This window comes from Danio aesculapii, chromosome 11 (assembly GCF_903798145.1).
Source record: "Danio aesculapii chromosome 11, fDanAes4.1, whole genome shotgun sequence".
Lineage (NCBI taxonomy): Eukaryota > Metazoa > Chordata > Actinopteri > Cypriniformes > Danionidae > Danio > Danio aesculapii.
The window spans coordinates 25,153,922-25,181,119 of record NC_079445.1 but is presented as its reverse complement, the minus strand read 5'-3'; the positions used below and the strand labels follow the sequence as shown (position 1 = coordinate 25,181,119).

Genomic DNA, 27,198 nt, shown 5'->3' with positions numbered 1-27,198 from the left:
CACATAAGGTGATACCTGAGGTGATCATTGTCTACGTTTTCTGTTGTTCAGCTGTAAGAAATAGAAGCCGTTTCTAATATATCAATTCGAGGTGTTGATTAGGACAAAAACTCATTTTAAAATGGAAAATATTCCTTCTACCACGTGCTGTTGCTTTTATACAGAACATGATTTAAAACAGCATTTACTGTAGGTTCAATAATAAGACTTGCTCCTGTTGGTCCTCAATCTGGCAACCTGCGCTTGCGTTTGTTTTGATCCAGGAATGCAATACCTAGTTCAACCACTGGGTATCAAACTTACATGCAGCTACTTTAACATTTTTGCAACATAGAAATATGAAACATGCCTAGTAAAATTTGGACTTTTTTGTCCAAGATTTAAAAACCGGACACAATACAGGTCAAGTACAAGTTGAGCAACTTCTACAGAGAAAATTAGCAAAATTTGACAATTTTTGTATCATTTCATATAAAAATAAATAAATAAAAAGACGCCTAACCACTACAGCAAACATGGACACCATTAGAGAATAGTAAAACTATACTTTGACCCACTTTTCTTAGTGAGTGCTTTCTTCCTCTTGAGAGGTGCTGCGGATTCACAATCACAGTAGTCTGATCCAGAGTGAGCTCCATTGATCTGTCCTCTGTTGGCAGCCATCAGGCCGAGAGCTCGAGGTGCATAGAGACCCGCCATACCCTTACACTTATACAGCCTCGGCATGCCAGTGCCATCCTCAATACACTGCCACTTCTGCACAGAGGAGGAGATGTTAGCTAGAAAGCACTAGATAGATAAACGTCATCTAGGGAATATGCAGTTGTAATTGAAAGAGTGAGTATTTACCTGGCCTGGCTGCTCGCAGGGCGTCTGGTACTCGGCTCTTTGACACAGATCTCTGACCCGCTGATACTTTGGCAGCGAATTCTGTTCCACCTCTTTGCCATCTGCTAGTTTATGCAGAGGCTTCCTGGAGATGGCAAAGAGATCACATCAGGTTGCCACCCAAAAATACAGCAAAGAATTAGATACAGCCCCTTTTTGAAACACAGATGTGTCCGGTGTCAGTGTGCCATCTGGTGTCTCTCTAATGGAGCCGCGTCTAATCAATTTCTGGGGTTAAAAATCTTTTTTAGGAGAGATACAGTGGAAGAGTTTGTGATACGGTGTTTAATTAAAAATGCATGGGTTCATCTGGCCCGATCAAATGCACTCACCCTCTTTCTACCAGGAATGAATCCCGCCACACTTTCGCCTTCTTGTACGAATGAAACCTGGTGAAACTAGAAATAAATAATGAGAAGTCTGCATTTTTAATTGTCTTTTCTTTATATAGTGCTTTATATAATATATGCTCGTTTTATTGCAAATTTAAATTAATTAACATGAAGAGTTTGGCATTGGCATATCTATTATTACACTGTAAAAATATATCCGTAATATAGTCATGTTTTTTATCCACTTATTTATGCTTTTCAATTGAATTACAGGATCTTGATCTTTCCTCCAAAAGCATTTCATGTTGAAAGGTTTGAATAGTGACTTTCATTTTCATCTTTTAATAGTTTAAAGTGCTATATTGTCTGTTTTTGTTGTAAATTATGGTACAAAGACCAGTGTTGGGGAAAGTTACTTTTAAAAGTAATGCATTACAATATTAAGTTACTCCCCAAAAAAAGTAACTAATTGCATTACTTAGTTATTTTTTATGGTAAGTAATGTGATATGTTACTTTTGAATTACTTTTGCGTTACTTTATCTGACCTGGCTAAGGCTGAGGCAAGGTTTCAGAACTTGCAGGGGTTTTTTTTAAATAGAGAAGCTCTACAATGCACAACACACTGTATAATGTTATCTTCTGAGAACTTCCTGATCCCAGAGCTCTATCCGCTACGTAACAGCCATATTTACAGATTAATGAAAGTTTAAAGCAATGCATTTGCTACTTTTGTACTTTTTGTCTTATTAGTGCAGTTAAATCACTGTCCAGTCAGATAATCCTCTTTTCCTTTTCTTCCATGTGTTCATAATCATGAGAATATATTGATCGCAGAAATGTAAGACTCTGCCATCTTCCTTTCTGTATGTTCCTGCATTCTCTCATTGAGTGCATGATTCAATGTGACTACGTTCATTTTAATTCAGCAAATTGTTTTTTAAAAGCGAATTAGCTAAACTAAAGTAACTCGAATTATATTTTTAAAAAGTAACTCAATTATTATTTGTTCAAGAATTATTTCTCTCTTTATTATTTCTTATACATTATAATATTTCTAACTACTAAAATGCCAAAATAAGTCCCTTTGTTAAACTGTAGAGTTGAATTTTCAACATCAAAAGTCAACAGAGCAAAGATAAAGGTCAAATAATGCAATTCACAACCGTAAATAAACAGAAAACACTTGTGAATCACAAAATATGGAATTAACAGATATTTACAGTGTAGCTTACTTAACTGCTGTTTTCTCACCGCTGCAAGTTTAGTTGTATATTTACTTTGTTACAGACACCGTAAATATTTACATATTTCTATATGATATAGTTTGAATGTACATTCTTTCATTCATTTTCTTTTCAGCTTAGTCCCTTTATTAATCTGGGGTCGCCACAGCAGAATGAACCGCCACTTATCCAGCACATGTTTTATGCAGCGGATGCCCTTCCAGCGGCAACCCATCACTGGGAAACCTATATCACTCATTAGGTAAATTTTACTTATTTTTACCGCTAAATGAAGAAGGAATAATAACTGTTTTGAATAAACTGGAAGTAAAGTTCAGGACTAAGTTTTTAGGATCATAAAATGAAGTTCATACAACAATAAGCAGCTATACAGAAGACAATTCTCAGCAAACAATTTTGTTTAATAGAAGTCTAATAGACATCTAAATGTAGACAGCTTGGCTAAAGCAAGGCTAAACTTGGGCTGTCAGTGAAAATCTAATAGACATCTAAGAATAGCCCAAATCTAGACTAGTCGTCAAATAGACAGATTAGACAGAGTGTAAATCTGTAGTCATTCGTTTCTGTTTATTTGATGACGAGTCCAGTTTTGGCCTATTCTTAGACGTCTATTAGATTTTCACTGACAGCCCCAGTTTAGCCTTGTTTTAGCCAAGATGACTATGATTAGATGTCTATTAGACATCTATTAGATATCTTTTAAAAACAAAAAAATGTTTGCTGGGTCATTAATTTGCTTGAGTTAGTTCATATATTGTTTTTTTTTATAAACCGAAGCTGCAATATCCATTAATATTATTATAGCATATGGGTATAAGGTGGCTGTACAGAAGGCAATATTGTAGTTATTAAACTCAGTTCAATGTAGTCAGATAGATACAATTACACATTTTCAGCAAGAAATGTGTATATTTGTGTGCTTTAGTACCTGTTGACTGGTCTTTCTGTTTCTAACAGCTTGAGAATGGACTTGCCATCCATGTCCGGTGGAATATCAATTCCAGCCATATCCAGCAATGTAGGAGCAAGGTCAATGTTCAGAACTATGTGAGGATTACTGCAGCAGAACACAAACGTACAGTCAACTATGTGTTGCTTTTTGTACTACACTGTATAGTTGAGTTATTATCTGTGACTCACATGGCACCAGCTTCCACATTGGGCCCTCGCAAGTAGAAGGGGATTCGGATGTCAAATTCATATGGCATTGATTTGCCTTTGACCAACCCAAACTGACCAATGTGATAGCCATGATCAGACATGTAAATGATGTAGGTGTTGTCCAGCTCCCCAGTTTCCACCAACATATTGTAGACCTGTCAGGAAAAAGATGTTAGTTAAGCACGTCTATTGAAACTGTTTTATTTTTAAGGGACACTTCACACAAAAAGGAACATTTACTCACTATTTACTCACCCTCAAGTGGTTCAAAACCTTTTAGAAGTTTCTTTCTTCTGTTGAACACAGAAGTAGATATTTTGGTAACTGGTAGCCAGTGACTTTCATAATAAGAAAAATATTATGGAAGTGAGTGTCTAAAAGTTTTCAACCTTCTTCGAAATATCTTCTTTTCTATTCAACAGAAGAAAGAAATCTAACAGGCTTGTAGCAAGTAAAGGGTGAATAAATGATGACAGAATTTGCTATCCATTTAATGTTTCCTAACTTTTTTAGGTTATGAAATAGAAATTCAGAAAGCAGATTCTCTAATTGCTTTTAATAGATACTGATTCAATTAGAACAATACAACTTTTAATAGTCAGTATGTAACTTAATGACTATATATTTATTATATAATGTTACGCATCTTGTATTTCATCGGCAACAACACTGTGAACTTTTAAAATGATATATTTGCCCATCATTTGTATTATTATGAGCAAATTTCTCCACTTGAACGTTACTACAATTCTTACCACAAGAACACTTTAACAGTGAGACTGTACATAAATAACCAATATTATGTTATATTAAAGCGACAGTTCACCCCAAAATGAGGTTTCTTTCTTCTGAACATAAAAGAAGATATTTCAAAGATTACTAGAAACCTGTTGTGGCGGGGAAGAAGAAGTCGAATGCCCCGCAACAGTGGAGAGCGGGTTAAGCCGCGGTCACACTAGAGTTTGAGCCCCATAGACTTCCATTCATACGCATGTGAATGCAGCAGACCGGAAACACAAGCTCGTGCGAGATGTTTCACAATTTGATGCGTTTGAAAGTTAAATCTTGGTGAACTTTGACCTTCGAAATCGCATCATGTGATTGTGTGAGACCAGTAGATGATCAGAACATGATAGTAAAGTACAGTAGTCAATGTTTGAAGTGGATCAAAATAGTTATTCAAAACTGTCTTAAGACACGAATGGGTGTTGAATAGTTTTAGGACAACTTTGATGAAGTCTTTTGATTCACTTTAAATGTTTATTACTGTAGGTCAATCAGAGTTTAACTCCTGTTTCTTCTCAGTGATTAGGTTGGTTGGAGAGACACTTTTTAAGTGAGAAGATGGGCCAGCGGGGAGAGAGAGGAGCCACCGAGAATGCACTGAAAGAGTGTTGAGCGTTTATGCCTAAACAAAATAAACTCTTTGCTTACCAGAATCGCCGACCCTGCCTTCTTCTTTCTTTATATTAGACAAACTGTATAACTCCTGTAACCACTGACTTCCATAGTAGGAAAAACAAATACTATGGATGGTCAATGGTTACAGGTTTCCAGCTTTCTACAAAATAGATCCTTTTGTATTTAACAGAAGAAAGAAACTCATCAAGGTGGGAAACAATTAAATTGCAGGTAAATGATGAAAGAATTCAAATTTTGGTGTGAATTCACCCTTTAAAGACAATTTTAACCATGTGTTGTAGTACGTCCCAACGCTTGCCTACTCAAATTGAATGCGATTTTTTACAAAAGGAAAGTATATGCTTTTAGAGCATGGTGTAAGCAAATTAGCACACCATTATACTGAGAATGATATGTGACCTTCTCGACGCTGTCATCCACTGAAAGTAGGGTCTGCAGTCTTCGTCTCTGCAGCATATTGGTGAACTGCATGTGTACAGGCTTCATGGGTCCCGTGTAACGCAGGATCCAGTGCTTATCTAGGTTGGGTGCGTGGTTGTAGCTTGGTGTTCTGTGTGTGACATTTTCAGAATCATTAAAAGATTTTTTTTTTAAACTTCAGTACATAAATAAAACTTAAAGGAACAGTTCATTAAAAAAACAACAACTAATATTTGCTGTTAGTTTGCTCAAAATTCTATACAGCAAAGATTTTTAGATAAATTAACAGTAATGCTTGTGTCAACTATTCCTTTACCATTGCTGCCAAAGGAATTTGGAGTCACAGTCCTACTTCATGTGCATATATTGAGTACACAAACATTTGCGAATGGAGAAGCTTTGTGTGTAAAGCATTGTATGCAGCGTCATGGTGCCACACATGCTGAATGAAGTGCTGAGAAATGTCATTGTGCTGAAGATTGAAAATGTCATTGTTGCAAAACTGTGCATTGTGCTAAATTCTCAAGTCCTGTTTCATATTGTAATAAGCTGACGCATTGTCATCTTTTTGTTTGCAGTGTTGTTAGTAAAGATTCGATTTGCATAAAAGTGCATACCAGCTGCAGCTTTAAGAACAATAATAAACTAACAGTCAACTTGTAATCAGGTATGTTTCAGTATGTTCATTTAGAGCAGAAAACAACCAAAGAGCCGCAGAGTAATCAAATGCAAACAAAAATAACAGTATGTGCACTAGCCGTGGGCTTTATACCTCCATTGAGACCAATGAATGAACACTGAGGCAAATAATAAATCAGGATATTATAATAATAGCACTGTATTTCTCTGTGGAGCCTACTACATAAACTCATTTGCTGGCGGCACTATGGAAACAATTACTGTACCCAGAATACATAATCAAACCCCTGTTCCTGCAATAATCCAAGAGAAAGTAAGTCATAAGGGTTGGTTCATTAAAAGCAGTTCGGCTGTAATGAGAACAGTGGCTACAGTGCTATACAGTGAGCATTATTTATTAGGTTGTGGTATCTCAAACAGCATGGGAATATTCTATGAAATGCTGAAGAGTAAAGAATTGATACTGAATAAGATTTATGAGGCCATGTGAAGCTGTTGACTCAAGCAGACTGTGTATGTGTGTGTGGGTGAGAAGGAAAGATGAAGAGAAAGAGAGAATCTTACATGTGTTGAGATGCATTGGGGAAAGCGCTGCTGTATTGAGGTGCTGCGTCCTCCGGTCCATGAGGGGCAGCGTGGCTCAGGACCATCATCACAGGTCTGTGCGGGTACATCCTCTTTGACATACGGAAGTAGTTGATGCTGTCGTTTGTGATTACGTCAGTGAGATAGTCCTGTAAATTAAGTAATGCGTAAAAAAGGTAACTTTTATTAAATGTTCTTGTATGCATCAAGTCATTATTATGTACACTACGGTCAAACGTTTAAGAACGGTAAAATATTTACATATCTTAATCTCACACATTTTCCATAGTCCAATTTAAACATTTGAAAGCACCAGGTGCATTTTCAAACTTTCCCAAAACTATCCACATGTGTGGCACATTACATATAGATGGAATGTTTGGCCCAAGCCCAACATAGAAATACAGTCATTTTTCTCTCTTAAATGTAATTTACTCACATCCTAAATGTGTAATATTTAATTAAATGTATATTTATTTTAATTTCATGCATTGTTCACTCATGAACCGGTAATCTCATTTGGGTTAAATGCATTGTGTCTTCTCCCACTATTTAAGTAAAGAACCCAGATATGAAAAGACAGGCAAATTACTCTACAGGCACCTGCACAGAGTTTCCTGACTTCAGAGTTTACATTTTATGCAAATAATTTATTTAATTTAGTTAAAATAGTTCATTATTATTGCCTATTTAGTAACATAATTTATAATGAAAGCAACACAACTGTATTTTCAAGCAGTTTCACGCACCAAAGTCTAAGCACTTCTCAATCTTTGACACCAGATTCAAAGTCAATCATTTTCAAGGATTTCCAGAATCTGTGCAAACACTGCTGTTAAAGATATCTCTTTTGCTCACCAAGCCAGCATTTACTGGTATCACTTCATTTTGATGGTCCATTTGTTGAAATTAATTTACATTGCATCTACATGCCAACTAATTCTCATTAGATTATAAGTAGACTGTTAGGTTGGAGTTACGGTAAGTGTTAATGTATGTTGACATGTACTTGCAAAGTTTCTTATAGTCAGTTAAATGTCTGTTGAAGGAGCACTATCAACAGATATTAAGTATACAGTCTACTAATACTCAAATGAGAAGTGATTGGCATGTAGTCGCAAGGCAACTTTTAGTCAACAAAATGTGCAATAGGGACCATCAAAATAAAGTCTTACCCATTTATTTGATCCAAGTATAGCAAAAACAGTAAATATTTTTACTATTTAACGTAAAGTTTTCTATTTGAATAGATTTTAAAATGTCATTTATTCTTAGCATCATTACTACAGTCAGATGATCCTTCAGAAGATTCTATTCTAAAGTGTATTCAAATAGAAATCAGTCATTTTAAATAGTACAAAATATTTCCAATTTGACACTTTTGCTATACTTTAGATCAATAAATGCAGGCTTGGTGAACAGAACATGAAGATATTACTGTTCTATTGATTGTTTTAAAATATGAACTGTAAATTTAAATAAAATCACAACAAAATGTATCTAAATGTAAAGAGTGATTGAACATTCATCGTTAAATACCCATATTCTAAAATCTCTAATATCAGCCAACAAAATAATACGGAAGCAATATATTATATAACTACGTTGGGTAAAAATTGTTAATGAGCTGAACAGCCGATATGTTTTAAATTAATGAAGGAAATAATAAAATTTTAAATCATAAAACGTTGAGTCATGTTATATGAAAAGAGGCAGCAAGTGGACAACCTTCGGGTACTGTGAGCCATGCTTTTCTCTGATTCCATTCCTGCACAGTGTGTAGTTGTAGAAACGAGAGTTCTTGACCAGTGCTACCCATTCTCTCCAGCCAGGAGGAACATAAGAGCCATTGTACTCATTCAGATACTTCCCAAAGAACGCTGGAACAGAAAACCATTATTATCAGAACAAATATCAGACTTAATGGAATAATTCGGCCAAAAAAAAAAAAAAAAATCAACAGATTCTTGATTATTTATTTGCCTCCAGGCCAAGAAAGATCCCTGTGATTTACTTTTTGCAGCTGAATAGAAATTAAATTGGTCGTAAACTGAGAAATCAAAACTCCCTTGATTTGTTTTGCTGTGAGAGGTCATTATACGCACAAAATCCTTCATGTTGTCCCAACACAAATCAATTAAGTTAACATAATCATTTTTTACTAATTTAAATGGATTGAAATAAAACAATTAAGTCATCCTAAAACAAATGTAAGAATTGTGTTGTTTCAACTCATTTTAAATAAGTAGTTTGAACAAGCAGCAAAAGTAATTATTGGAGTGTATATAAAAAATCCAGTGAGTTTCAAAACTTAAAACTCTCTTGTTTGTATGAAACAGCTTATGTTATAGACAGTCTGCAAAAAAAGGTTGTGATTATGCCTCTATATAGAGTGTTTTCATGACACGTCATCAGTCAGCCATGATGGAGAGCAGAACGTAAACAATGCTGCTGAACTGAACAAAACTTCCATATTTTGCTGCTGAAAATGTTTTGGCTTACTAATCAGTCAGACCAGAAAAACATTGTAGTTCTAAAGACTGAAAAATGTTTTAATAAATCTAGGAGAATAGAAAGTCAATTTGTAAAAAAAATATTTCCTATTTTCCTGCTTGCTAAGTTTAGCAGTTTTTATTTAGCAGCTTCTACATGTTTTCCTGTGGTTTAGACAGCATAAATAAGCAGAAAGTTTTCAGTAATAGATTACCATGCAATCAATGCTGGTGTTTGCACCTGAGTATCTTCATCATGGGCATCATGGGCATCTAAACCAAATTGGGATGTGAGTGAAAACACTCTGTTATATAAAAGTGTGGGTAAACTCTGCCTCCACAGAAGAAGATGTTTCTACATCACTGTCTGTTTAGCTTCGCCCACTGACTTGTGCTGAATCTAAATAACAAATTAGGCAAAGCAGAGGCCTGTATCAAGAAGCCAGATTAGCTGGCAAACCAGTTAAATTTCAATTTAGTTTGCACCAACTCTGAGTTTTACGTACCATGAATGTAGCTCAGCTCAGCTTAGCTCAGCTACTCCATAATACCATGGCAACAAAGAGTGATTAAATGTTATCTAAAACCCAAGATTGGTGCAAACTAAACTGAAATGAACTGGCCAGCCAGCTAATCCAGCTTCATGGTACAGGCCCCTGATGACACCAAGATGCTGTACAGAGCCAAGATGTGGAAAAATAGCTTTGCTTTGCCCTCAATCTGATCCCAATAATAGGAAGAGTTTTGAATAAAGTTCCAGACCACACCAGTTCCTTTGTTTCCTTTTTACCACAGATTTGATTAGAAAGAAGGCTCAATTCAATGCTGGATTTTCAGAAACATGTAAACAAAAAGACAATGTTCTGCTTATAGTAATGTTGCACCACACAACCTTGAGGAAGTTTAAGTAGATTTGAATTAATTCACAATTGCTTTATCTGTTGTTATTGATCATTTGATACGTACTGAGTATGTATGCATTTTTAAATCAGAGCAGCATTCATCTTGGCCACAGCCATATCACCCTGCAGCCCAAGAGCAGTTACTCAGCAGAGCTGAGCCTAGTTAGTACCTGGATGAGAGACCACATGGCAAAACCAGGTTGCTGTTGGAAGTGGTGTTAGTACGGTCAGCAGGTGGTGCTCAGGGTGCTGCGGTCTTTGTGAGACCTAATGCCCCATTATAGTGAAGCGGACACTATAATGTCAGTGAGCGCCGTCTTTTGGATGAGACGTTAAACCGAAGTCCTGTCACTCTGTGGTTATTTAAAATCCCTTGACATTTCTCATAAAAAGTAGGGGTGTAACCACGGTGTCCTGGCCAAAGTCCCTCCATTGGCCCTTACCCATCATGGCCTTTCAATCATCCCCATCCACCGAACTGGCTCTATCACTGTCTCTCCACTCCCCCTATAGCTGGTGAGCGTACTGGCAGTGTTGTCATGGGGCTGCCGTCGCATCATCCAAGTGAATGCTGCACATTGGTGGTGGTGTGGAGAGACCCCCCTCATGATTGTGAAGCACTTCGGGTGTATGGCCATATACAATAAATGCGCTATATAAATACACATTACTTACTTGCTTACTTACTATCTATGAACTAAGTAAGCTGTCAAATCTATTGAACTTATTGAAGTACTTATACTTATTGAATATGTATTGAATATGTAAACTGTAGGCCAACAAGTGGCCGTCAACAATCCACCTCATAAAACTCTCTTCAAATTAAATGATCAAAACAAGACAGAAAATAGCCTATTATTTTTTTTATTGTAAATTCTTGATAACATAAGTGTACCCTATAGAGAACAGCACAAAATACAAAAGAGGCAGTTCATGACCACTCTCAAATTTAGCTGGAGCCTTCGTTTCCCTTCTGCTGAATAAAGAAGCTCATACACATCTTAGATGGCCTGGAGATGAGTAAATACTAATGAAAGTCTACTAACCCGTCCTGTAGCCTGAATTGTTGAGGTGCACGGCAAACGTGTGTGGTTCGTGATGGGCCTGCCAGGACGGCGATGAGCAGTTTTCGTTGTTGGTGTACGTGTGGTGGTTGTGCACGTATTTCCCAGTCAGGATGGTGGATCGAGACGGGCAGCACATCGGAGTGGTTGCAAACGCATTGGAGAAATGGGTGCCGCCTTGCATCATTATGCGCTTTGTTTTGTTCATGGCCTGCATGGAGCCTTTAGGGAACAAACAGAGAATATATGTAGATTGGAAAAAGAAGGAGACAGAGCAAAAAGAGATCCAGATTGTTTTATGTAACAGATGCTTGACCATAAATTTACTCCCTAAAAGAGCTTGAATGAAAAGCCTGAACAAAGACCAGCAGCAAAGCCATTATGTTGCCACTTCAGTGATTAAAGTGCCAAAAAACGAGTAGAAAAACAGCATGTTTGGCATAATGGACTTTAGAAGTTGGTCAATGCTATTGGACTGAATATGTGAGATGTCCTTCTGCAGGGAACTGAAGTGAATTATATGATGATGATTCATAATTGTGATTCATTCTCTGTATAAACTCACACGTCATGTCAAATTATGTCCATACAGAAAGAAATGCAAATGGGTAACGCACCAAGTTCAATGTCCTGGTCATCAGTAAGAATGAGAATCATGTTTGGACGAACGTTTCGCCGATCTCTCTGAAGACGAGACCTCTGTCTTTGGCCTGAGAGGTACGTGGATCCATCCGAGTGACAGATGAACGTCAGGATGAAGACTAGGAGAAGGGTGGCCGGTCTCCACCCTACTGCCATGACCTTAACCAGTGCTCCACCTTCCACACTAGATAGTAAGGTCTCAGTTTTTTGTCACCCTGGAGAACAGAACAAAGAGTAAATATATATTCTTAACTTTCTATTCAGCAAAGGATCCTGAAAAAAATGGTTTCCACCAAAACGTTCCAACACAGGTTTATTATTGAATTATTGATATGTACCCCTATGCACATTTTTGTGTATAGACATCGCGAAATGTCACAGAATATTTTTTTTTTGCAGTTTTTGTTTTCACAAATCCAACCGAGGCCGCTGGTTATGCTTTTTCAGATCTCAAATCGCGTTCGAGTGCCTGCTGTTTTTGTGTAAATCCACCAGAGGCTGCTGTCAACTGGTAACTGTCAAAAGTCTTGATATAATTTATTACAAAAAAAAAAGAGGCAAATAAATAGAGAGTGGACAGCTAATTTTATTTTAACTTAATAAAGAAGAACACATCTAGATTTTTCTGGCACAATCCTGACATCTTGTCGATCCTTTAGCAAAAACCTTTAAAATGTGTGTTTGCTGCATGCGACATTTCATGTCATGTGAACGCATCCAATCAAATTAGCCATATCCCAAAAGTGGATAAACTGGCAAAAATGTTCTTGTAGAGTGAATAACAGTAATGTTAAAACTAATAATTAAATTATTCAATTCTATTAAAAACATTTAAACATTATATTTAAATAGTTTAAAACTAACATTTAATAACATAAAAGTCTGATATTGTATATCTTGCTGATATTGTAGCCACATGTCATGCATATCTATAAGAAATGTTTCAAATCAGCATATCAGAATCAGTATATCATCTGACACTGATGATTTTTAAATACATGCATTGGGTTGTCATGTATTATGGGGTCTTCCCATAGACATGATGATTTTCATACTGTACAGACTGAGTCTGTCCACTTCTCCCAAGCCTACCCCTAATCCCAACCCTCACAGAAAACAATCTGCAGTGTTACATTTTCAAAATTATTCATTTTAAATTATTTAAATGATGAGTGAGGACCAAAAAAATAAATAAATAAATGACCCAATACGGTAAAAATGACTGGTATTATTGCTATACTTGAGGAGAATTTTGGTCCCCAAAATGTGATTAATACCAGACCCCCCCATCACACACACGCACACTTCTCAAATGAACCTCCACTTGTACTCCTTTGGGTTTTTGGTCACCATTTGCAGAGTAATTGAGGAGCTCGTCCATATAAATGATCATATTTATGATGCTTGGCATTAATTAATCATTAATGATGCATAGAGAGCCGCTCATTCCCGAAGTGTAACGATGGGCTCGGTTGAACACATGGCAGCTGGTGTGGATGATAATGACAGCGGCTACAGGCCAAAAGAGTCAGAGAGACGCTGACTGATACGGCCAAAGGTTAAAAGAGGAAAGGGCCATTATAAGAGAAGACATTTGGGTGTTAATGGATTGGAAAAGGGAGGGCATGTGATGTCTGATGCAGATTAGTTATGGAAATGTGTAGATGCATGTTTAGACTGACCTCTCAGTCAGGGACCTCACAGCTAGAAAACAGATTATAGCGGATAATTGGTTTTGCTTTAAGAATTTCACAGTGAACATCAACCTAAATTATTTATTGTTTAAAAATCAACTATGATTATGCCTAAATGAAACAAAATACAACATATTCTGGAAGTAATAGTAAGTGTAAGGTAGTAAGTAAATTAATAATAATTAGCATATATAAATTAACAATGGCACAAAAGTTCTTTTCCACCCTAACAATTAAAGGGCACCTATGATGAAAATAATCTTTTTGAAGCCGTTTTAACAGAACTGTGTGTGTATAGTGTGTCCACTGTCGTATTGGAGTGATAGAAACACAATAAGTCTCTCTTTTTTTAAATTAGATCTACTATGAGAGTTAGATGTATATTATGATTGTGACGGCAGCAGTGTGTTATATTCTCAGACTGCAAGTCTGTGAAAGTACTGGCAGTAGCAAGTCTCTGTACTTGCTCTTTCATAATAATCAAATCAGCAGCAGCAGCATAGCAGATCTTTTCCACCAAATCCAAAGCCCTGTTCCACATCTATTCCAAGACCAAACACCGAAAAAATGCCATATACAGTTGAAGTCATTTAGTTATTAGTCAATTATTAGCCCCCCTTTAATTTTTTTTTCTTTTTTAAATATTTCCCAAATGATGTTTAACAGAGCAAGGAAATTTTCACATTACTGTATGTCTGATAATATTTTTTCTTTTGGAGAAAGTCTTATTTGTTTTATTTCGGCTAGAATTCATTTTTTTATGAACCATTTTAAGGTCAAAATTATTAGCCCCTTTAAGTGAATTTTTTTTTCAATAGTCTACAGAACAAACCATTATTATGCAATAACTTGCCTAATTAACCCTATCCTGCCTAGTTAACCTAATTAACCTAGTTAAGCCTTTAAATGTCACTTTAAGTGTCTTGAAAAATATCTAGTCAAATATTATTTACTGTCATCATGGCAAAGATAAAATAAATCAGTTATTAGAGATGTTTTTAAACCTATTATGTTTAGAAATGTGTTGAAAAAATCTTCTCTCCGTTAAAAAATAAACAGGGGGGAAAAAATAAACAGGGGGGCTAATAATTCAGGCGGGATAATAATTCTGACTTCAACGGTACATCTCTCAGAAAGCTGCCATGACAGAAATAGAGATAATTATTATTATAAATCATGATACATTTTTTATCACCTTTGAGAAACCATACCATTGTTGGACCACATTAAATAACCATCTACATGAATAGACTATATGTTTTACCGCATTTGTAGTATGTGTTTTCCCTACTGTCCAGTTGAGAAATGACAATTTGATCATCTGAAAATCCACCGCTGATTTTCATCAAAAATAAACACAACCTGCATTAAGATGAAAATGTATAGACAATAAGCAAACAACATGAACATTAGTTACAGGCCTAACAATAAATATAAAAAATGAAATAAATCTTTTAAATTGTCATGCAAAAATTGCTCTCAGGTTATAGTGATGATAATAATTTACACACTTGTGACCAATTCAGAATCTGTTTCATCATCTGTTGTTCTATCATACAATGAATTGCAGCGGTTGAAAGGTTTCCTCTGTTAAAAACAGCACAATTGCGAAACACTTGTAACACAGCAGAATTATTTGATAAAGGGCTCAGCAGTTGTTCTTTGTCCCCTGAGGAGGTCAAACTAAAAGTTTAATAACTGATGGTCAAACACAATGCAAGGATTGCCTAGCTTCTTAACACAGCATTAACCCAACACACCACCAGCTGTGAAGGGTTACATTCAGAAAGAAACATGAGCTAAGACCGGAATTACTGTTTGTTTTGGAGACCACAGGAAACCAGACTCCCACAGTGTCATCCTTCAAAACACAAATCCATAAGAGCATCTTATGAGGTCCATTAAAAACAGTGCAAATACACTACTAGTCAAATATATAGAGTAGTTTGTTTTTATGTTTTTGTATGCCCACCAAGGCAGCATATATTCAATTAAAAATACAATAAAAATAGTAAAACATGTTTTACTTTTGTTTAAATCTTTTTCTATTTAAAGACATTTTAAAATGTGATTAATTTTTCAGTCTCACTCCAGGCCTTAGTGTCACATGTTCCTTTAGAAATCAGAATATTATGATTTGGAGTTAAAAAGTATGCTTTATTCTTTCTTTCTTTCTTTCTTTCTATCCATCCATCCATTCATCCATCCGTTTTTTCCTTTTAAATCAATCAATCAATTTTCACTCAATCTATCCATCCATCCATCCATTCATCTATCTATCACTCCATCCAGACATCAATCAATCACTCCATCCAGCCATCAATCAATCAATCACTCCATCCATCTATCCATCCAGCTATCAATCACTCCATCCATCCATCCATCCATCCATCACTCTATCTATCTATCTATCTATCTATCTATCTATCTATCTATCTATCTATCTATCTATCTATCTATCTATCTATCTATCTATCTATCTATCTATCTATCTATCTATCTATCTATCCGTCCATCCAGCTATCAATCACTCCATCCATCCATCCATCCATCCATTTATCTATCACTCCATCCATCCATCCATCCACCCATCCATCCATCCATCCATCCATCCATCCATCCATCCATCCATCCATCCATCCATCCATCCATCCATCCATCCATCCATCCATCTATCTATCTATCTATCTATCTATCTATCTATCTATCTATCTATCTATCTATCTATCTATCTATCAACTCAATCAATCAATCAATCACTCCATCCATCTATCCGTCCATCCGTTAGGGTTTTTTACCTTCTCTATCTTATTTACTGTCAGTTTTGAGTAGTTTACAGTTTTTCTCAGTGGTTTTGGTGCATTTCTCACAACACCATTTACATTTGCACAACAGTTAATGCATTTCTCAAAACAATTAGACATTTGTGCACATCATAGTAGCAGTTTCCCATTCCTTCCAACAAATCTCAAATGCTTTAGGACATGCATCAAATGACTTTATACAACTCTCTGCTGTTTTATAACATTATCACTTGCTTATGTCATGTCAGTCAAAATGAACTAAACTTGTGAATGCTGAATAGTCATTCCATATAAAACTAATAGTCCTCATTTCATCACTAGAGTCATTACATACAAAAATGTTGAACTAGTTGTCAAAATCTGTCAAATTTTATAACAGATTTTAAATCTTTTTTTCCTGAAAATATCTTCTAAATTGAACAATTTCATGAATGATTTACAGACCTACATTATGTATGTTGTAGGTTCAGCTCCAATATGTACTGCACTGTTGTGCACAGCTCTGCCCAAAGGAAGTTTCTGTTTGTTGTAAATAAGGATATATTTATACTTTTACAAAATGCTGTGAATAAATTAGAATTGCAAAGAGCAAATGCAGTAAAAAACAGTGAAACATAAATATTCAGTGTCTTGTACTCACTAAATACAGTGATGTCTTACTTTACTGTAGTTTTTAAATGGCTGTGCAAATAGTATATTGTGCTGTCTTCAGCATTTTCAGGAAGTGTCACCAAAATCTGACTTTTTTGCATAGGAAATAATGTAGAGAGTAAACTGTCGTAATGAAAACATGACAAAGCCATTTGACTATCTTGTTCATAAACAATGGTGTCAGGACTTTTCATCTTGATGTAACTGACACTTTCAATGACATGAATACTTGCTTTTGAGGAATGAGCAATCCATTTTGAGCAAGTGACACACTTTTGCAGGTTGTCAACTAGGTCTTGCAGTTTGTACTAATTGTTTTAAAAATGCTTTAACTGTTGTGCAAATGTAAATAGTGTCGTGAGAAATGCACCAAAGGGACGGAGAAAAACTGTAATGATTTATTTAAATTGTTTATCTTACATTTGTTTTTGGAAGTATTTCACGCAACAATTATGAAAATTTGTCAAATCTAAGCAGAACAAGAAACATTGATAAAAAAATACTGTTTTTGAACACCAAAATTCTGTTTTGAATTTCAGGAATAAACTGCGTTTCAAAACACATCACAATACATATTGTATTTTATTGTAATAATGTTTCACTTTTTTGTTAATCAAATGATTGTAGTACTAAAAAGACATCTTTCAACACCCTAAAACTCAACCATCTCAAACCTCTTTACCAGTACTGCATAAACATCAGATTTCCATAAATTAAATGTCATCTCATTATCCATCACCCTAATAACCTCACCTCAGAAAAGTGGAGTCCTGTTGCACTGTAGATCCAGACACCCTGCGGTTCTCAGGTTAAAGGTGACCAAACAATCTTCACCCATCCAAACAAACAGCAAAAACCTTCATCAACAAACACCATGCACTGCTCATCCCTGGACATTCCCATCCAAACAAATCCTCCAAAAGCTATTCTAAAACTTTTGATTCATACATCTGACAGCTTTCTCTCTTCTCGTCCCTCTGTTTCTCCCAGCATCTCCTCACAAACCCTCACGCAGCTGCATTCAGTCCATGTTAATTCCTGCTCTCTCCTCAGTCATTGTTCCCTCTCAGGGGAATGGATGAGGTCTGACCTTGGGGGTCTCCTGTTTTAAATTCTCTTGGCTGCTCTGTTCACCCTGAGCCCCCCCTTCATCTCCTCCTCCTTCTGCCTATCCAGGACTCACTGCTGGCAATTGATAAAAACAACAGCTTGAGAAAAGAGTTAAATCTTAAAGAGCTGGACAAACAGGACATCTTTCACTTTTTTAAGGCAAGATATTGGAAAAAAAACACTGTCAGTTTGGAAATTGTGGGCTTTTTGCCTGCTGATATACTGTTTTTTAGTCAAATGTAAATGTATATAATATATTATTCTATATTGTTTTTAATGTTCTTTGCTTTCTGGCTATTTGCAGCATTTTCTGAATTATGGAGGGTAAAAGAATATTTCCAAATCCCCCCTAAAATAAATCATAATGTTTTTGGACTCTACTAATACGTCAAAATAAAAATAAACAAGATTTTAAACCCGATTCATTAATCGTTTGTTGTTTTCTGCATGAAATATATGCAAATTAGTGCAAATGCAATGAAATAATGCCTCATTTACATAGAGTATTTACATACGGCAATAGCATGTATTACAAACTTGTGCAATTCATAATGTAATCAATCTAATCTTCAGTAGTATGGTAATAAATAGCAGTTTATTTTTACCCTATTTGCATTGTCTTACCTTAACTGCAGTATAATTGTTGCTGCATGGTCTTGAGAGAAATACGTTTAGAGTGATCTCTGTTATTTTCGAGGGTCTTCATTACCACAGAAGTGAGAATAATTTATGACAAGGGGCTGGAGGTAAAATGGTGCCAGTATCAGATGTTTTGTATCTGATCTACTGTTCTGCATGCCAGCTTTGTCCTCTAGCGCCAAGCTCCTGTTATTGCTGCCGTCAGCGCTTTGCTTAACTTCCAATGTAAGATGGCATGATGTGATATGATGTGAAAAAAAAAAACTTGGAGCTCAGAAAATCAGTTTTAAACTTCCGATTAAACGTTCTCCAAATGTTGAGGACAAAATGCAATACAATTATAAATTGTGGAGCTGTTGTGAAAGTAAGAGAGTGCTTTTATATAGAGGACTGAAAACAAATTTGCCATTTAAAGACACTATGTAATTTACATCCACTAGAGAATGTGTATTCACAACAAACAAAGGTGTAGTTTGATAACATTGAGACTGAGTGTGGAATCATGGGAGTTGTGGTCTTCATTACATCCTTCAATACTCCTGCAGAACTAATGTTCATGGATAGTCTAATAGTCTAATAGTCTATATAAAATGTATATAGTATAATAAAATAATAAAATAATATATAATAAATATATATAGTCTAATAAAATGCACAACACTCTAAAGCGTTTTTGATGTTTCCTTGTATTCTTTAAAACCAAACCAAAAATCAATAATGTATGATGTTATTAGCATGCCGACACCGGACCCATGTCATAGATATATACACTAGATATTGCATACGGACCCTGAGCATGTGTCAATAGCGCCGCCACATTTGTACAGTGCTCCCAGGACAAAAGTAATTCAACTGCACTAGTCAAGACTAAAACCAATCTGAATTTGCTGGACTTTAGCACTGTGTACAGGAGTAATAATGAGCAAACTAAGAAAACAAAGCATAAAGGCAGAACATTTCATAGGTAATATTTCGTTTTATTACGTTTTTGTATGACCTTTTTTGCTCAACAAGTAACGTTATTGATGATAATACTGTCTCTTACTGCACTAACCATAGGGCAAAGTAGCACCAACTTGCACTAAATTCTAGGCTTATGTTAGTTTGTTGAATAAAATCAGAAAACGATGTAAATTAAATATGACGCAAGACCCTGAGCTACCAGAAACTTGTATTATTATCAGCTAAGTGAAGTAACGGCTAGTTTTTGAAGTAACTTATAAGGGTGCCTGACAACATAACAGTGCATGCCTGCACTTCATTGTGCATACTGTCCACCATAAATTATTGAATATTACAAATATTATATACTATTTACATCAGAAATGTGGATGTACACATTGAGACGCAGGGATATCGATGGTTCACACGAGTTGTTCATAACGGAGATTCATTCACAAACGAATCGCTCCCTCCATTAGAATTAGAAGTGAAAGCAGGAGAGGGGGTGTGTCTCTGTGCACTCACTTATCCATCGATATAGAAAAATGATGTAAAATTAATTTACGTCATTTAAAAGAAAAAGTTGCATACTGACCATTGGGAAAACTCCAGATGATAGATATATGTATATGCTTACATATCTATGGCTCTGGATGGCTAGTCCTCCACTACACCTTGGTCTCACAATCATTTCAAAGGAGCATTACCCTGTACTAAAATGGCGGCTCTATAGACGCATTCCTTCCAATAGACAACAACCATGTAGGTGACATCAAATGTAAATATATGCTGTTTCACTATTTAAAATGGCTTATTTCTCTAGATTTTAAGATTTGTGGCAATGTAAATATAATAGTTAGCAAACTATATAACACTTTTCTAGTTTTTTTTTGGATATTTGACTGAAAAAAACCGTAGATGGTGTGCCTTTAAATAGAAAGAATAGAAAATCTAATTATATAAATGTAATCAGATATTATGGCCAGCACAGCGGCTAATTGGTTAGCATGGCTGCCTCACAATTTTTGCCCGGTTGACCAGTTTATGGTGTATGAGTGTGTGTGTAGGTGTTTCCCAGCACTGAGGAAGCTGTGCTTTGTCAAATGCTAGCTATATATTTTTTTATAATTCTCTGGAACATAATTAAAATTAAATTGTAAGCACTTCTCTCTTTGTGTCATGTCCTTTGGAAGCCCAAATACAGAAACAGAACAAGCTCTGTGGAAATAGCAGCGTATAGGCAGCATTTTAGCTTTCTCTGCTACATAACAGAGGCTCTGGCCACGCCCTTTGCTGCACAGGGTGTATGCGCGTGGTAAATACGTGTAACCAGAAACCCTTGTGATCTCACTTGTGATCTCGTTTTTTTTGTGGTCCTCAAACTTTGTTTGCTGTAGGTTTTGCTAAGCTAACTCTGCATTGAGCTCAACTGCATTGAACTTTGAACGTATTACATTCAGAGATGTTGTTTATGTTCACACAGCTACATTACACATGAACTAAATTTTAAGATATGATGTCGTAGTGGACCACCCCTTTAATAAAAAAAATACCACTGGTTGAAAACCCATTTTACCCATATTTGGGTTAAATCAACACACTTTGTTTTAGAAACACAGCCTGTTTTAGAAGGGTATCCACTGTCTGTTAAACATATACCAGAGTAATTGGTGGTTCATTCCACTGTGGCGACTACTGATAAAGCAGATTATATTAGAATATTATATTTTTAGATATTTATGACAAATATTACATAAAATAAAAACCAAAGAAAAGAAGCTGCATAAGCAGGCAGTCACTAGACACTAGACTCATTGACAAAACAACTTAATTACACTATTGAGAGAAGGTCTTGTACTGTACACGGAAGAACAACCTAAACTGCTAAGAGCCATTGGTGGCAGGTGAAATAGGGGCCACTTGACCCGACTTTCATGCCCCCGGGCCTCTCAAGTACAGCCATCAGTCTCCTTGCTGCCCGCATAACTATGCTGGCATGGCTTGGGGAATGTGCGTCCACCCTCCGATTCAGTATGCAAACTTTCCAAAGTCTCCCTGAATTTGCCAACAGCAGCTGCCATTCAGATGCAAATGCTCTGACAAGCCTCTTTCATGGAGAAGACCTTTATCTGCCAGTGAGTTTAAAGTGAGGTGGGGGGAAATGTGGATTCTCCAGCTCAATACTGTACATCAGGCCCCTTTGTGGTCAAAGGGACTTGTGTCGGATTTGGTCAACGTCAGTATCCGTCTTGTTTAGACTGGAACGTATATGCAGTGGCACCTACAACAATTGATTCGCAGGTTTTAATGATGCCGTGAGCGCTTAGAGAGGGGGCAAATATTGAACATGCAATTATCGAGAGCAAACGGCGTATTCTGCCTTGATCAGCAGTATGATAAACAGCCGAAAAGCTGGACGTCAGCACTGTGTGAAAACAAAAGGCTTCTAAACCATAGATTTAAACTAATTAGCCTGGTCAGAGTCAACACCTCGAGTCCCGTAATCATCACTGACATTTAAATCCTCGGAGACACATCACACGACTGTGCTGACAAGAAATAGAGAACAAATGAGAAACATAAAGCAGTGGTTTATATGTTACCGGGGATGGCTGAAGTAGCCTACTGATACCCTAAAACAGGCTGGGTTGATTTAACCCAAATATACAGTAGGTAAAATGGGTTTAAACCAGTGGTATTTTTCTTTTATTAAAAGTGTGGTCCACTACGATATCATATTTTAAACTTTAGTTGATGTGTAATGTAGCTGTGTGAACACAAACAACATCTCTGAATGTAATATGCTCAAAGTTCAATGCAAAGGGAGACATTTACAGAGTAAGCTCAGCAAAGCATATAGCGAACGAAGTTTGAGCACTACAAAAAAATGCATCCGGGTTAGTGAGATCACATGCACTTCAGGTTACACGCATTCACCACATGCATACACCCCGAATAACAAAAGGGCGTGGCCAGAGGTGCTGTAATGTAGCAGAGAAAGCTAAAACGCAGTCTAAATGCTGCTATTTCCACAGAGCTTGTTTCGTTTTTTGTATTTGAGCTTTCAAGGGACAGGACACAAAGAGAGAAGTGCTTAGTTTAATTTTAATTATGCTCCTGAGAATTATAAAAAAATATATAGCTAGCATTTGATAAAGGACAGCTTCCAGAATCTCTCCTAGTTCAGCACTGGATTCGGCTAAAAACTCCTCAAAGGAGCAGCTCCAACCATAATAGCAGATGCTGTGGATTGTGAGCCACAACCTGTAAGTATTTTTATTTGTTAAAATTGATCAATTACATGCACAGTTTCTAGCCTTAACGGTATGTTGTAGCAAGGATGTAAACAACGGGAAATGCTGTTTGACACCATTAACAATTTAGCTACAAATTCATATTTATTCGTCAAACCCCTGTAAACACCCACAATCTTCAGCAACGCTGCAATGTCTCTTTATTCGGCCGATTTCCCTGTGTCCTATATCTCAGATAACAAACTCACAAAAGATCAGTGAATGTTTCATATTACTCACACATGCTTATAACCCGAATATATGTGAAAGACACTTGTAAGATTTTATTTTAGAGAGCAGGCGTGAGCTTCAAACTGATATGGCTTACAGCCACTCTGACTAGACTCTGACAAGCAAAAGCATGTTTTTGTAGGAGCATGGCGCTTTTCATGGTGACGTGGAGCTAATCTGTGTATCACAGCACATTATGTTAATTGACCAATCAGATGTTTTATGCAGTGGATGCCCTTCCAGCTGCAACCCATCACTGGGAAACACCCATAGACTCTCATTCACACACATACAGTACACACAATTTATCTTCCCAAATTCCCCTCTAGCACATGTCTTTGGAAACCGGAGCATGGGGAGAACATGCAAACTCCACACAGACCTAGCCGAAGATCGAACCAGTGACCTTCTTGTTGTGAGACGACATCTGCCACAGCACCTTTCACACAAACAATCACTACAGGTAATTTTGTTTACCCAATTTACCTATTATGGATTTCTTTGGACTGTGGGAGAAACTGGAGCACACAGAGGAAACCTTCTGGCAACAACAGAAAACAGTTTAAAACATGCTGCTGTCCGATCACTTGTCCTGCCTTCTTGATGACATCACACATATCATTAAAGATGGCAATGACTGGTCAGGAAGCAAATGTATTGTCTGACATTTCTAGTCTATGATTAAAAGTTAGGGGTAAAAAAACTGCATAATCAGACACAGCAACAGCCAAGAAATAACTCAGCATTAAATTGGTTTACAGCTCAAATAATAAATAAGCTTAAACAGAAGAATTAGTTTGTTATAAAATGATAAGATTCACATTTTGCTGCATAAAATGGTCCACATTTACTTCCATCACAAGTGCCTCACCATAACCTTCCTCCCTTTTTTACTGTTGTTTGAACTTGTATTTTGTGCCCAGAATGTTAATTTTAAAGGACGTTATGTATAAGCATTTAAATAAGCTTTTAAAAATAGCCACTTTATACCACTGTCTTTGAACAGATTTCTAAGTGAATTTATGATGAGCCTTTTCTGTTTCAGCTTCAAACAACACCAAAGAAAGGTCAAAAGAAGTGCTAATCATCACAATCTCCTGCTGTTAGCGTAGATATAGGCTAATAACAAATGCATCAAAGCCACAATTTGGTGCTTCCTCTGAAGACAAAATGACATTGGCAGTTTTCAGACACAAATAAATGGAGATCAAATGGAGATCCAATCAAATAGGACTCGTTTATTAATTGTGTTTTAAAGTAAAGGTGTGCACTGGTGCTATTTTAGGGCTCAAAACTGAAGTCAACTAGACAGGGACTCTAGGTACTGCTAATTGTAGTTGCCCTTACTAATCGCAGTGTATAACTGGTGACTGATTAACAGATGATATGTGTGGTTCTCCTGTGGAATCCTGTTCTCTGTATCCTTGGGCAACCATATGGCATTCACAATGCAAGCGTGGTGGTCCTGAGCCCTGTGGCCAATGGGGGATATTTGATGGGGTCACCATGGTGTCGAAAAGGCCACTCTAACGCCCTCCGTCTGTCCTGTGACATAAGGACAGAGGCCTCACATACAGTGGCGCCCAAAAGTCAGAGAACCGAGATGAAAATCTGGCATTCAAGCGTTTTAAGTTAACACAGCAACATTGAATAGGTTTATTTGGCGTTTTATAAATGTTTTGCATTTAGATGACAATATTGTCAATGTTCTGTATGACTGGCCATTAGTTGGTGTTGTCGCTTTGTAAAGAAACAAGTTCCAACCTTAAAAAATGTCCTACAAAGTGTTTTTTTTAACTCCCAACAAGCCATTGTTGTGAATTTAGCTTAGCTTGTGTTCTGTTAAAACTAAAAATGAACAAATTCTTGAAAAACACTCATTATCTTTAAATAATCTAGCTCCTGTTTATCTAAACAACCTCCTGTCTCGCTACAATCCAACCCGCTCTTTAAGATCTCAAAACTAGTACCTAGAATAGCAAAGTTGAGTAAAGGAGGCAAAGCCTTCTCATTTATGGCTCCTAAACTCTGGAATAGTCTTCCTGATAATATCCGAGGTTCAGACACACTCTCACAGTTCAAAACTAGATTAAAGACCTATTTTTTAACAAAAAAATACACTCAATGCATCACATAGCGGTATGATGCCTGAATGTGCTCCACGCAGGTTTTTGCATCTCGTTTATATACACTATAAACAGCAGCTATGCTAATTATTCTCTTTTTTTAATATTTCCACCAGGAGATACTCATCCTGAGACCATAGGAGAAATAGTCCTGCCCAACTGAGCCTGGTTTCTCTCGAGGTTTTTTAATTCTTCACTTTCGCCAATTGGTGAATTTTTTTCCACGCCGCTCTCGCCACTGGCTTGCATGCTTCGGGACCTTTAGAGCTGCGCATCGATCGATTGCTCTTCAGTGTTTGGACTCTCAGTATTGAATATTAAACTACACTGAACTGAGCCAAACTGAACTTGAGCTCTGAAAACTGAACTGACACTGTTTCAATTTACTATAATCTTCTATGTGAAGCTGCTTTGACACAATCGACATTGTAAAAGTGCTATAAAAATAAATCTGAATTGAATTGAATCCTTCGGCTTAGTTCCTGATTTATCAGAGGTTACCACAGCAGAATGAACCGCCAATTCCTTGGAAAAATCTTTTTTCTCAATTAAACTTTAATGATAATTTTCTTAAAGTGTACGGTAACACTTTACAATAACAGTGAATTAATAATGATGTATTATATGCAAACTAAACATAATCATGGACTAATGATGAGTCAATGCATAACAATTACTTGTTAGTACATGTTGTTAATTAACATATAATTAACATTTAAGTTTAAGCTAAATGCAACCAACATAAACTTATGAGCTGTTAATGTATAATTATGTCATGACTTTAATTGTAGGGGCACATCACCATTAACTCATCCTTAATTACTCATAAACCCCCGTGTTTAATCTCTTCATGTTGATGTTGACTCTTTTCTGTAACACTTTAGTTTAGGTCACAATTCACAGTTTTAAAAAACCATTAATTAACACTCCTAGCTTAATAAACAACTAATTATTGGTTTATTAATAGTTAGTAAGGTAGAAGTTTGGTTTAGGTTTCGGGTAGGATTATGGATGCAGAATAAGATCATACTTTATAACTACTACTGAACAGTTAGTAACTTAATAATCGGCAGATAATAAGCCAGTAGTTGAATGAATTGTGACCTAAACTAAAGTGTTAGCCACTTTTCTATTGTTATTCAGTGTAAACGCACTAGACGGATATGCATAAGGAGTTCATGAGTAGTTAAGAATGGGTTAATGATGACGTGCCCTTTTAAGTAGTCACAATATTAACATATTATGTGTTCTTGTTGGTTAAATTAAGCATAAACTAATGTGGTATTGAATACATTAATTAACAAACAACATGTACTAACAAGTAATTAAGGTAGCCGTTATTCACACATGAACTCATGTGACTAATGTTAAAGTTAGTTCATGATTAGCGCATACATTAACTCATCATTAGTTCATAATAATGTTTAGTTTACATATGAACACATCATTATTTATGTACTGGTATTGTAAAGTGTTACCAACTGTACTTTTGAACCCTCAAATTATTATGCACATTTTGAACGGAAAGAAATTGGATTAAACTTGCAAATGTAAAAGAGAATTCGTTTCTAGAAGAGTTATTTTTTGACCTCGCTGTACCAAATATGAGCAGTGCTGTGATTGTGCCTCTGAGGGCTTCATGTGGACCACAGATATCTGGGACTTAACAAGCAACTGAAGTAGAAAATAGTTTCTGGTAAATGCTTCAACCTCAACAAAGTGTTTTTCCACCGCTAACCGCCAGGAAAATCCTCTAAGATTAGTGTTCAGGAGAGAACCGGTCCTACTCATCCTATTCTGATGAAAGCAGCAGACCGAGTGAGCAAGAAAGATAGAAATAAAATGTGAGGGCAGAGTGACTACTGGTGACTTCAATTACAAATTGAGAAATCCTGAGAAACTGAAAATAGGACCA

At 36.3% G+C, this 27,198-nt stretch overlaps 1 protein-coding gene across 1 annotated transcript in view; it reads right to left on the bottom strand.

Moving 5' to 3' along the window:
* Positions 1-27,198, bottom strand: part of sulf2a (sulfatase 2a) — a 68,567-nt gene that overhangs the window by 15,668 nt on the left and 25,701 nt on the right. Inside the window, exons 2-11 of the mRNA XM_056468564.1 lie at positions 11,769-12,008; positions 11,134-11,373; positions 8,422-8,573; positions 6,673-6,842; positions 5,449-5,599; positions 3,607-3,782; positions 3,395-3,523; positions 1,221-1,286; positions 850-973; positions 558-756 (exon numbers count right to left, since the gene is read on the bottom strand). Coding sequence (XP_056324539.1) covers positions 558-756; positions 850-973; positions 1,221-1,286; positions 3,395-3,523; positions 3,607-3,782; positions 5,449-5,599; positions 6,673-6,842; positions 8,422-8,573; positions 11,134-11,373; positions 11,769-11,949 — 1,588 coding nt within the window. The 5' untranslated portion in view covers positions 11,950-12,008. The remainder of the gene's footprint in view (positions 1-557; positions 757-849; positions 974-1,220; positions 1,287-3,394; positions 3,524-3,606; positions 3,783-5,448; positions 5,600-6,672; positions 6,843-8,421; positions 8,574-11,133; positions 11,374-11,768; positions 12,009-27,198) is intronic.